The sequence below is a fragment of the Mastigoproctus giganteus genome, chromosome 4 (genome assembly GCF_048544385.1).
Source record: "Mastigoproctus giganteus isolate SK-2022 chromosome 4, ASM4854438v1, whole genome shotgun sequence".
NCBI classification, from domain to species: domain Eukaryota; kingdom Metazoa; phylum Arthropoda; class Arachnida; order Uropygi; family Thelyphonidae; genus Mastigoproctus; species Mastigoproctus giganteus.
This window is the reverse complement of record NC_143578.1, coordinates 244,118,876-244,130,917: the sequence shown is the minus strand read 5'-3', so window position 1 is coordinate 244,130,917 and position 12,042 is coordinate 244,118,876. Positions and strand designations below refer to the sequence as shown.

Below are 12,042 nucleotides of genomic sequence, written 5' to 3'. Positions count from 1 at the left end.
CTGATTCATTCTCTTCTCTTCTCTTTTTGTATTCATGTATTAGTAGAACCCCCTTGCTAGTGATTTCTTAGCTTTTGCCTGTCTTACCATATCTTTAGTTACATATGTGCTTATAATACTTATGAGTATTATAAGCTAATGGACTGTTATTGTTGCATTCTTTTTTTTTTCTTTTGCCCAATTAGACCATAACCAAATAGTAATGGAGATAGGCAGCAATATAAAGACCTCAGTCCAATTTTAAACCGTACCAAATCCACATTATAATTCCAAGGGAGGAACCATTGGTCCTCCCTGGGAATTATAATGTGGACTTGAGAAGAAACATTGCTCGTATTGTTTCTTGTCAATTAAAAAGTGGTTAAACAAGTTTCTGACAGTGCAAAAGAAATCAACCTTGAACATTTTGACATTGAAATAATGGTGGAATACCAGCCAATCTCCAAACACTATATAAGAAATGAAAAGAGGACTCCTTATTAAAATCAAGGTTTCTCTCACCTTTTGCTACTCATCCTATGCCTCTTCAGTCCTATATAGTTATCCTCAAGCAATTTAATGATTTCTGCTTAATCCTCAGCTGTTGGCAGTCATTTCTTCTGATGGTGACTCCAAAAATCTAGTGGCCAGTACTTAGATGTACAGCCTATTTGTAATCATGCAGAGAAAAATTAACCAATCAAAACCCCACCACACCATACCTTTTGTATTTGCAATAGCAGTTTGTTTCTGTATATATTTTCCTTGTATCTTCGTATGAAAATGTGGACCTGAATGCAATAGTGGTCTAATGACCCATCCAAAATGCATCATTAGACCATTATTGTGCACTGCTACACAATTTTTAATTTTTTAGTAACAAAACCTAAGACATTTTTTTTTGCATGCTCTTCTTACTTTCATTATGTTAATTTACTAATGTTTCTTATTCTAGGTTACAAACTATGTCTGCCATGGCTGCATCTGATGAACTAACCGAAAGTCAAGTTCGACAACTAATCTTTGACTTGGAGTCCTCGTATAATGCTTTTAACAGGTTGCTGCATGAGGCTTAAAAATATATGAACAAGCTAAAGATAATGAAACATGCTCAATCATACACTAGCATGTAAATAATTTCAGCTTTTAAAAATATATTTACAGGCAAACATTCTAAATGTTTGCAATGATCTATACGTGACAGGTATTTGTAATTTAAAGGTCTCATAGCCACTTTCTTCATTAAACCATTTCGTATGTAAATCCTTTGGTTTAAAAACTGAAAACTTGCTGTTTTATATCTTATAAAGCAGCTACAGGAATACTGTCATTCTTTTTGGCATATATATCTATACATTACTTGGTTACAAATACCTTCTGCTGCTAGAATATTCAGTCTTTTTGATTTTTGACATTGGATTATCAGAACAGAGTTGTATTGTTAAAGGAAGATTTTATACCACTGAAAGTTAAGAAAATAAATGTCATATAGATTTAGCATTTTCTTGATGAAGTCTATTATTTTGCAGATTTTTTAAAATTAACTGAAATCATAAAAAAAAAAAAGTGGATTTTTAGTAATGATCATTAGTGCAAATACTGAAAATTAATTTGGAGGGGGGGAGGTAAATTACCACTGTCATGTTAATGAGATAACATATAATGCAATTTTTAAATGCACCACCTCCCACTGTTATACTATTTTTGTAAAAATAGCATGCTTACTGATATGAAATACCATATAAAAATAAGGATTCTTTTTCCCTTAATCCTGGAGTAGATGTGTCAAGAAAGAAAGTCACAGCTGTATGGGTTATGTTTTTCATTAAATTTTTTTGGAATAAAGGCAAGAAATAAATTTTAAATTGTGCACTTCGCAAGCCATGCATTAGTTTAACATTTGAAGGTATAGTGTACAATTCGCTAATGATTTTTTTTTTTTTATTGTATTAAATTTATCAATAAATAAGTGCAGTATATCTTTTTGAAAATAAAGCAATTTGAAATAAAGACAGTTTTTTTAATTAATTTTGTTTAATAAAGATGGCTGTCCCAAAAAATTACACAATCATACACATCTGCAGGCTTTGTATAACTGCTGTGAGTCATCATGGAACAAGTATATACATGGGCTGTGTTTGGGTAACTAAGAGTAAGAACAGGTGCATGTATACTTGCATGTACACCAGTGCTAGAAGTATAATAAATAAATTTGATGAATTTGAGGTGCTGGTCAAAACATCAAAGGCGGTTTTCTTGGGATATCAGAGACACGGTGTCACACAGATAAAGGAATGCAGAATTTGAATATGGGGAGTACAGAAAGGATAGACTGGGTAGGATGGAAGGAAGTTATGCTGTTAGTTAAGAAACGCATAAAATCTAAGGAAGTGCATCCAGTTTACATGGGTGGACAGCACAGTTTGGCATGACATAAGCACTGGAAAAGCAAAAATGAGAGTAGCAGTGTGTCATAGACCTAATAACTCTGAAAAGTACAATGAACAACTGTACAGAGAAATGGAGTGGGCCAGTAAATCAGAGAGTCTTATAATAGGGGATTTTAGCTTCCCAGATATTGACTAGAACTTGTGGGTGGTTTGTCACTCGCACACTAGCAAGGCTTTTTTGGATTTATTGGATGATTGTTTTCTAAAGCAGCAGGTTTGAAAGGCAACCAGAAGGAGCAATACTCTTGATCTGATTATCAGCAGTGATTTTTCATGCATTAAGCATCTGCAGATAAAAGAACCACTAGGTGGCAGTGATCACAGTATACTGATGTTGGGTTTTATTTAAAAATGTAACTACCATCACAAGTAAAGGGAAGAGTTTTTGCTTTCGTAAAGGCGACTACAGTGGTCTCAGACAGTTTTTAAATTCTGTACAGTGGGACTAACTGATGATGTTACCAACAGCAAATTCTAAACATGAAGCATTCAAGAAATTAATGTTGGAAGGTATTAGGCTTTTCATACCAACTAAGACATACTGTTCAAGGTTTAGACCCAAATGGATGTTAGATGAACTACTGAAATTCGTGGCAGATAAGAAAAATGCATGGAATGCATAGAAATTATCAAGCAACACAGAAGCTTATGGTAAATATAAGCTAGCCTGTAATCAAGTCACAAAGTGAAGACAGATCACAAGATATCTTTGGCAAAGGATGCAAAGAAAAACATCAAAGACTTCTTTACTTATGTAAACTCTAGAAGGAAGGGAATGATTCAGATTGGTCCACTTGATATTGATGGTTTCACTATTGATGATCCTGCTCAGGTTGCTGACAAACTGATTGAGTATTCTGCATCTACATTCACAGATGAGGAATTATGTAGGGAAGTAGAGGACAGAAGTTTATCAAACTCTAATAGAGAGCTAAATGATTTTATAATAACTGAGAGGAAAGTGGAGGAGAAATTGAAGTTAAATATAAGAAAGGCACCTGGGGTGGATAGGATTTATCCAATTATATTAAAGGAGGTAGCAAAGGAAGTAAACAAATCCTTAGCTATAATTATGAGAGCATCCTTGGATTCAGGGGAGATCCCCATGGAAAGAAAAAGTGCAAATGTATCTCCAATTCACAAAGGGTAACACGAGTAATTACAGACCTGTTAGTTTAACCTCTTTTCTGTAGAAATTAATGGATTCACTGGTTAAAGAAGCATTGCAGGATCATCTAGACAAGAGTGCAGTTATAGTTCAAACACCCCATGGGTTTCTTAAGGGGAAATTTTGCCTAACCAATTTGATTGAATAATATGATGTGGTCACAAAGGAACTGGATGAAAAAAATTTTGATATCACATACTTGGATTTCAGGAAAGCTTTTGATACTATTGCACATAAAAGGCTGCTGTACAAATCGGAGCAGTATGGGATTAAGAGAAAGTTGCTGCTATGGATAAAAGGATGGTTGAGTGGGAGAAGACAGAGAGTGATAATCAATGGACACTGCTCTTGTGGATTAATGTTATTAGTGGGGTCAAAAAAGGGTTCGGTGTTGGGACCATTGTTATTTTCTATATTTATCAATGATATTGATTCAGGTATAACAAGCTTAATGACCACATTTGCAGATGATACTAAGGTTGGCAGGGTTGTTCAAACATAAAATCAGTTATCCCTACAAAACCAGTAATCATGAGATAGAGTACAATAGGTTTCAGATTTGGGAGTATGGTTCTCTGCCAAGGGATACTTCGATATACATATCAATAAAACTACAGCAGAGGCCTCTAAATCTTTTGAACTACTTAAAGAATCTGCTTTGACTTTTCCAACATACAACTCATAAAAACAGCACGTATAATGATCATTAACCCGATACTTGAATATGTCTCACAGATCTGGAATCCTCGCACCAATATACTCGTAAAACAACTGGAACATATTCAGAAATCCATAGTTGGATTTTTAGTGTACAAGTCTAGGTTGGAAACTGACAAAATCTTATTATGAATGGTGCAGTCACTTTGAGAGTACCACTCTCCCAAATAAGGGCGCTGTAGCAGACTGCAAATTCCTGATGCATCTCGTGGCTGGAAAGCTTGGTGCCTCCAAGCTGCTCTACCTAATCAATTTTAGCTGCCCTCCAAGAGCTTTGAGAAGACACAATCTGCTGGCACCAGATCCACTCTGAACTGATAATCTAAAATTCAACTATTTCAATAGAACTGCAAGATTGCTCAATAAATCCAACATTGATATTCGAGCTGCAGATATCAATATCAAAAAAGAATTACAAAGGTTTTATAATCAAGAAACTAAAAAATTAGAATAATAAATGATTATGTAAATAAATAAAAATATATATTAACTATAAATAAATAAAATATATAATATGCTAATTATATTATTGAATATTATATTATATTCACTCTGAGTAAACTATAAATTCTGATCAAACAATAAAATATAATAACAAAGGTTTTGTTATTATGTTTTATTTCCCATCTTTGCCTAAATGCAAATTGCCTGTAATATAAGATATTCTATTGTATATGCTGTATTATATCCCATTTATTTATTGACTGTAAATACATCTGTACCACTGTTGTTATATTCCTCCTCTATGAGGCTCAGGCTGTTCTGGAGTAATAAAAAAATAACAGTAACAATGGTATGCTGCTGCAACAGGATCTGGAAAAGTTGGGCTGAGAAGTGGCAACTGAAGTTAAACATTGACAAATGCAAAGTACTGCATATGGGTAGCAGTAACCCCAGAGAAATGTACCAACTGTGTGGTTTTACACTCAGGGTAATGGAGAATGAAAAAGACCTGGGGGTAATGATATGAAGATATGAAGTTTTCTGAGCAGTGCAGACTGGCTGCAAGAGTAGTCATGGAGTCTTATCAGTGATATTCAGGAATTTTCTAGCAGGGATAAGGAGATGATTATCTCCTTGATAAGGCAATGGATGGGCCACACCTTGAGTACTGTATACAGGTCTGGAGGCCTCATTTTAGGAAGGATGTAGAGCTTCTGGAACAAGTACAGAGAAGGGCAACAAGACTGGTGAGAGGAACATATAGGGGTCCTCTTACCAAGAAAGTTCTGAAAATTGCAACAGTTTACTCAATCCATTCAAGTATTTAAACTCCTCAATCAGATCTCCCCGCAGGTGTCTGGTCTTAAGACACTACAATTTGCAAAACTAAAACCTTTTTAGGAAAGAGCACCCCTTTGTTCCCTTCACCACAGCAGATCTACATCCTTCCTAAAGTGAGGCTGTTTGTTATTTGGTTTTTAAGAGCATTAGCAACTAAGGCCATATTGCTCCGAGATATGCGGTGGTCATTCCCTGACCTTTCCGCATCCTCCGTATTTGGTGGTGACGGGCTCGAACCCCAGTCTAATCAAGATGCGTGTGCTACACACTGCTGCTCCTTCCCACCTGGCTAAGGAGGTGCCTAAAGTGAGGCCTCCAGACCTACATACAGTACTCAAGATGCACCTTAACCCCGTATAACAAAGGGATAATCACTTCTTTATCCCAGCTAGCAAAGTTTTGTTTATATTCCGCCATGACCACTGGGTCGGTGGAGTTTACAATAAATCATCAATACAAATGTTGATCATATTTAGCAGTCATGGGCTTGAACCCCTGTTCCACTCAAAGAGTGCGTGCAACACTCACGCTCCCGACCACTCGGCTACATCAGACCTATTGACAAAACCCCATGCACAATTATCCCCCAGTTAATTTTCATTTTCCACTACCCTGTTGTACTACATACCACACATTTGATAAGTTATTCTGGTGTTATTGCTACCCGTATGCAGTACCTTGCATTTGTCGATGTTAAACTTCAATTGCCATTTCTCAGCCCATCAACCCAAATTTCCTAATTACCTTCATCAATATCATTGATGAATATTGAAAACAACAATGGGCTCGGCACTGAACCATGGGGGGCTTGACTAATAACATTAGTCAAGAGCAGTGCCTACTGAAACTACTCTTTCTTCTTCCACTCAGCCCTTTATCCATAGCAGTAACTTATCCGTAATGCCACATTGCTCCAGTTTGTACAGCAGTCTTATGTGAAACAGTATCAAAAGCCTTCCTGAAATCCAAGTATACGATATCAAAATTATTTTCTGCATCCAGTTTCTAGGTCACTGGCATCATAGTAACCTAGGAGCAATATGGCTTTAGTTGCTAATGCTCCTAAAAACCAACAACAACATAGTAACCTATCAGATTGGTTGGACAAGACTGCCCCTGGATATATCCATGCTGTAACTGCAGTATAATTGATTGCATGCCTGTCCAAATGGTCCTGCATTTTTCCCTGGAACACGTTTAAGCTAACAGTTCTGTAATTATTCATATCACCTTTTGACCCTCCCCTTTATGAATTGGGGATACATTTGCATTTTTTTATGTCCATCCTCAATTTCTCTTCCACTTTCCTTTCAGTTATCAAAGTCATTTAGCTCCTTGTTAGAGTTTGATAAACTTCTGGCATCCCCTACTCTAAAGAATTCTTCATACTCATGCAGAAGAAAAATACTTATTCAACTTGTCCACAACCTAAGAAGGATCATCAACAATTAACCCATAGACATCAAGTGACCCAATATGATTCAATCCCTTCCTTCTACTGTTAATATAAGCATAGATGTCTTTGCTGTTTTTCTTTGCCAGAGACTTCTCATAATCTGCCATAGCTTGCCTAACCTCCTTCATGACTTGATTACGGAGTAATTTATATCTACAATAGGCTTCTGTATCACCTGATAATTTATATGCATCCCATGTACTTTTCTTCTGAGCCACTTGTCTCAATAGTTCTTCTGACATCCATTTAGGTCTAAGTCTTCAACAGTATTTCTTTCTTAGTGTGAAAAGCCTACTGGCTTCTTTGATTACTTCCCATTTACAATTTGCTGTTAGTAACATCATCAGTTGGCCCCACTGCACAGAATTTAAAAACTTTCTGAGACCCCTTTAGTCACCCTTACGAAACCAAAAGGCTTTCCCTTCACCCTTGATAGTAATGTCTTTAATTAAATCCAACATTAGTACACTGTGATTGCTGCCACTCAGTGGGTCTTTTACTTGCAGATTCTTAATGCATAAAGACTCACTGCTGATACCAGATCAAGAGCATTGCTTCCTCTTGTCTCTGCTATAGAAAACAATCATCCAAGAAATCCACAAAAGTCTTGCTAGTCTGTGACCAACCCACAAATTCCAGTTGGTATAAGGAAAGTTAAAATCCCCCATTATGAGGCATGCTGATTTGCTGGCCCACTCTATTTTTCTGTATAGCTGTTTGGTATACTCATCACAGTTATTATGCATATAACACACTCCAACTGTCAATTTTTTTTCTTGGCGCTTATGTTTATATCACACCAAGCTGACTGAACATTGCACTTGTCACCCAATCAGATGGATGAACTGCCTTAGATTTAATATTCTTCTTAACTAAGAGCATAACCCCTCCACCTCTCCTGTCTTGTCTGTCCTTCATGTATACATTTTACCCTCCATATTCAAATTCAGCATCTCTTACGTCTGAGTGACACCAATGTTCTACTATTCATACAATGCAGACATTGTATGAATAGTAGTAGTGGCATGTGGTGCAAGAAAGCATGTGTATGAGCTTATGCAGCATCAGCCAAAAAAAAAAAAAAAAATCACACCATTCCCTCAAAATACCTGTCCAGTTCCTCCTTAGATTTATTCAACCTATCAACTTCCACAATGACAGATGCAAGTTTGTTCCAGCAATTAATCACCCGCTGGCTAAAGGCAAATTTCCACACATCTATTCTACATCTGTCTTTTCTTAATTTGAATTGGCACTGAAGCCGTAATGTTCCCTAAACTGCAGGAATTGTCAGTTGAGAACTGAGAGGAAAATCTCCAAAAAAATTTTCAAGACTAGCAGCTGCTGTCCAATATGTAACCATAAAAATAAGCCAGTGTAATATGCAACCAGCTGTTCTCCACTGGTTATATCTGATAAAACGCAAAGCTGATTTCAGTAGGTAAACTTCAATGTTCATAAACTTGTTTGTAGAAAAATCTTAAAACAAAGATTTTCTTCACTCAGTGATGGAAAATTTCAACTATGTAACTGTCACTGTGTGTAAATACTATATCATTTTTAATAGTAACACAGTATTTTAAAAAATTTTAAATACTGTTACTATTGGGAAAAAAAAAAAAAAAAGACTAATTTTGTAAATGAAAATAAATCCTCCTGAGTAACTTTTGCCCAATATTTGCTAACAATGCAATTAAAACAGAAAATAACTGGTTATGGTTATTTTCTGCTTTCATTTCAATATACAGTAAACCCCCATGAATAGCGGGGGTTTACTGTATATTGAATTCGCGGCATTTCTCAGGATCTTAATTCCTGAGAAATTCTGCGAATACTGAGTTATGGCTCCCATAGTAATAAAGGGGTTCCATTCCAAAGTATGAAATATATAAGAAAAACTAGTCTAAAATTTTGTCTATGTATGTACCTTCATAATATTTCATTATGTACATAGACAGTACATAATGAAATGCAAGCATAAGGCATCGAAATGAAAATAAGAAACAATTTAATATTAAATGTAATATTTATTAGAAATTTCAAACAAATCTTTCAATCCAATGCCTTTGCTATAGCTAAAAAACTTATCCCGCCAGTTCTATCACAAGTTTCGCTAAAGTGTTGATAAAGGTGTTTTTGCCTTTTCACGAATGATGAAAAGGGGAATTTTATTTTGAGTTCGGTCTTCTATCCACAGATTTAAAGCTTTTTCCATTTTTTCTAATTTAACATCACGAGTTACAGAGCAAATTTTTGAAGCAATTAGCGCGTTTTCATGGACACTACAGCGGATTTTTTCTTCCGATTTTTTGATTGATCGTACCGTTGACTCATTGATTTTATATTGTTTTGCCACTGAGACACTTTCACCATTAGAAATTTTGTCTAATAACTCAATGTTATTCGCCAATGTCATCACCTTCTTTGATGTTTTCACATTCCCTTGTTATTCATAGCCATATTTTTGTACGGGTTAGAACTTGTCCAAATAAAGTCTGTTTTACACTGCAAAACGGTAGATTTATCACTTTTGTAAGCATATCAATTTATAAATTGATATGCTTATCAATTTATCAATATCAATTTATAAATTGATAAATTTAATTCAATTTATAAGCGTATAAATTAAAAACAAACGACGAAACTTCCCATGGCAAGCGCATAACACATACTGAACAAGGATTAGCGAGAAACATCCACACTCGCGATTTTGTCACCCCTCACCCCCCCACCCACTGAGCACTGTTTTGACCGGGAAAGATAATTTTAGCCACGCCCATGTTTTTTTATGGTGGAAAATGTTCACGGCACTTTAAAATTCACATTTTTTTAGGTTTCATTTTATATTAAATCAGCCACCGCGAATAGCGGGGGTTTACTGTATCCTAAATTACAAGACATTAAAATTTTTGTTTGACATTTAACACACTTGGATTATTTTGTTTTCAGTAAGTTTTTTTTTTTCACTCAAAAAACAGAGGTTGGTTGGTTGTTGGGTTTTATTGGCGCTATAATGGTTATAATGCGCCAAAACCAGGTGATATATAAAAATTTAAATTTCACTGACCTAATTACTCAGGTCACCATGTCAAGATAGAAAATAAAGGTATAAAATGTACAAAAGATAAATCAATAAAGAAATAACAATAACATGTCAATTTTAAATACAAGTAAAAACCTTTATTGATTTAAAATAGCTAAAAACAGCAGACACATTGTCATTGTCGGATAAAATCTGACTGAGTGTATACGGCTCAGTCAGATGATTAAAAGCAGTAAAACGGATATTCCTAAAATCTGGACAGTCAATTAAAATGTGTCTGATTGATAAAATTGTGCCACAGGACTCACACAGGAGGATCATCAGCCCTCAGCAAAAACGAATGAGTCAAATGACTATGCAGGTCCGGGCAAGAACAACTTCCTCCTTACGATTCCTGCACAGACTAGACTGCCACGGTTCAATTACAGGCTTTATACGATATCATTTATTCGTAGTCTGTCTATTCCACGAATCCTGCCATTAGGAGTGTATTATTTGCCTGTAGTCTGTATAGGGGACTGACAGGCAGCGATTATTACTGGGAATTGCTGATTTGGCTGCGGTGTCAGCCAAATCATTTCCCCTAATCCCAATGTGGCTGGGAATCCAGCAGAAGCGGATATCATTCACGTTAATGGAGAAAGTGAATCTTCTGCTGAATGCAAGACAGAACTGGATGAAAATTATATCTCACAGTTATTAAAGCCTGTAACACGCTGAGAGTATAAAATGAACCGTTGGTACTAGCATTTACTAATGTGATCCAAGGCTAACTCTATAGCGTGCAGCTCTGCAGTAAATATGCTGCATTCAGAGAGAATCTGCTCTGATGTAGTGATGTCCGTAAAGACAGCAGCAGATCCCACATATGATTCTGATTTCGAGCCGTCTGTGTAAACTGGTGCGAAGTCAGAATGTTCAGCTCGGTGTGCTGAATAAAGCTGCAGGTAGACAGATGATGGAGTGCCGACTTTCCCCAATTTCTAAGGGACAAGTCACATGCTGGAACATGAGCATGCCAGGGTGGAAGGGGGGTTGCTTTGGTGTTTGGGCAAACTTGTCTACCTTGATCTTAAGTTCTTTGAGTAGCTCTTGGAGACGAATACCAAAAGGACAATTGGCAGTCTTACGGGTGTTGTACAAATTTTCCCACCGTGGCTCAAAAACGAATGGCCACATAGGATGGTCTGGCAGGGATTTCAGTTTTAAAGTGTACTTTAGAGACAACTGCTTACGCCGTACGTTGAAGCGATAATGGTGGTTCGTTTGCTTCGACGTATAAGCTCTGAACAGGAGATATTCGATATGCTCCAATAGTGATACGGAGAGCCTGATGATGGACAGGATCCAGCCATCGAAGTAGCCTGTCTCTGGCTGAATTGTACACCAGGGACCCGTAATCTAGTCTGGGTCGTACAAGTGCACGGTAGATGCGTAGTAGGGTGCATCGAACCGCACTCCAAGATGTAGAGGAAAGAGAGCGCAGAATATTCAGGCCTCTCGTGCACTTTGTGCGGAGTTGACGGATATGATCCAGAAAGGTCAGCATTTTATCAAATACGAGTCCCAAGAATTTTGTGTCCGCTACTACTGGAATAGCATTTTGTCCGAGCCTTAATTCAGGTTCAGGATGAAGATTAAGCTTACGACAAAAATGTACGCAAACGGTCTTCTGCGGCGAGAACCTGAATCCATTAGACAATGCCCACGAATTTAAGCGATCAATGGCTTTTTGCAGTTGTCTTTCAATAACCCTCATGTTGCATGACTGACAAAATATGCTAAAGTCATGAACATAGAGGGCACTATTTACAGTTGGAGGAAGTTGTTCTGTGATGGAATTTACCTTGATGGCGAAGAGCGTGACACTTAAAACTAATCCTTGTGGTACTCCCTCCTCTTGGCTAAAGGAATGAGAGAGTGAGGATCCCACACGAACTTGGAA

General features: G+C 36.7%; 1 protein-coding gene across 2 annotated transcripts in view; it reads left to right on the top strand.

Annotated features, from left to right (window-relative positions):
- Positions 1-1,534, top strand: part of Vps28 (vacuolar protein sorting 28) — an 85,776-nt gene extending 84,242 nt beyond the window's left edge. For both annotated transcript variants that reach the window (XM_090372147.1, XM_090372148.1), the window contains exon 8: positions 935-1,534. In XM_090372147.1, the coding sequence (XP_090228273.1) occupies positions 935-1,055 (121 nt within the window). In that variant the 3' untranslated portion in view covers positions 1,056-1,534. The remainder of the gene's footprint in view (positions 1-934) is intronic.
- Positions 1,535-12,042: the final 10,508 nt, after the last annotated feature.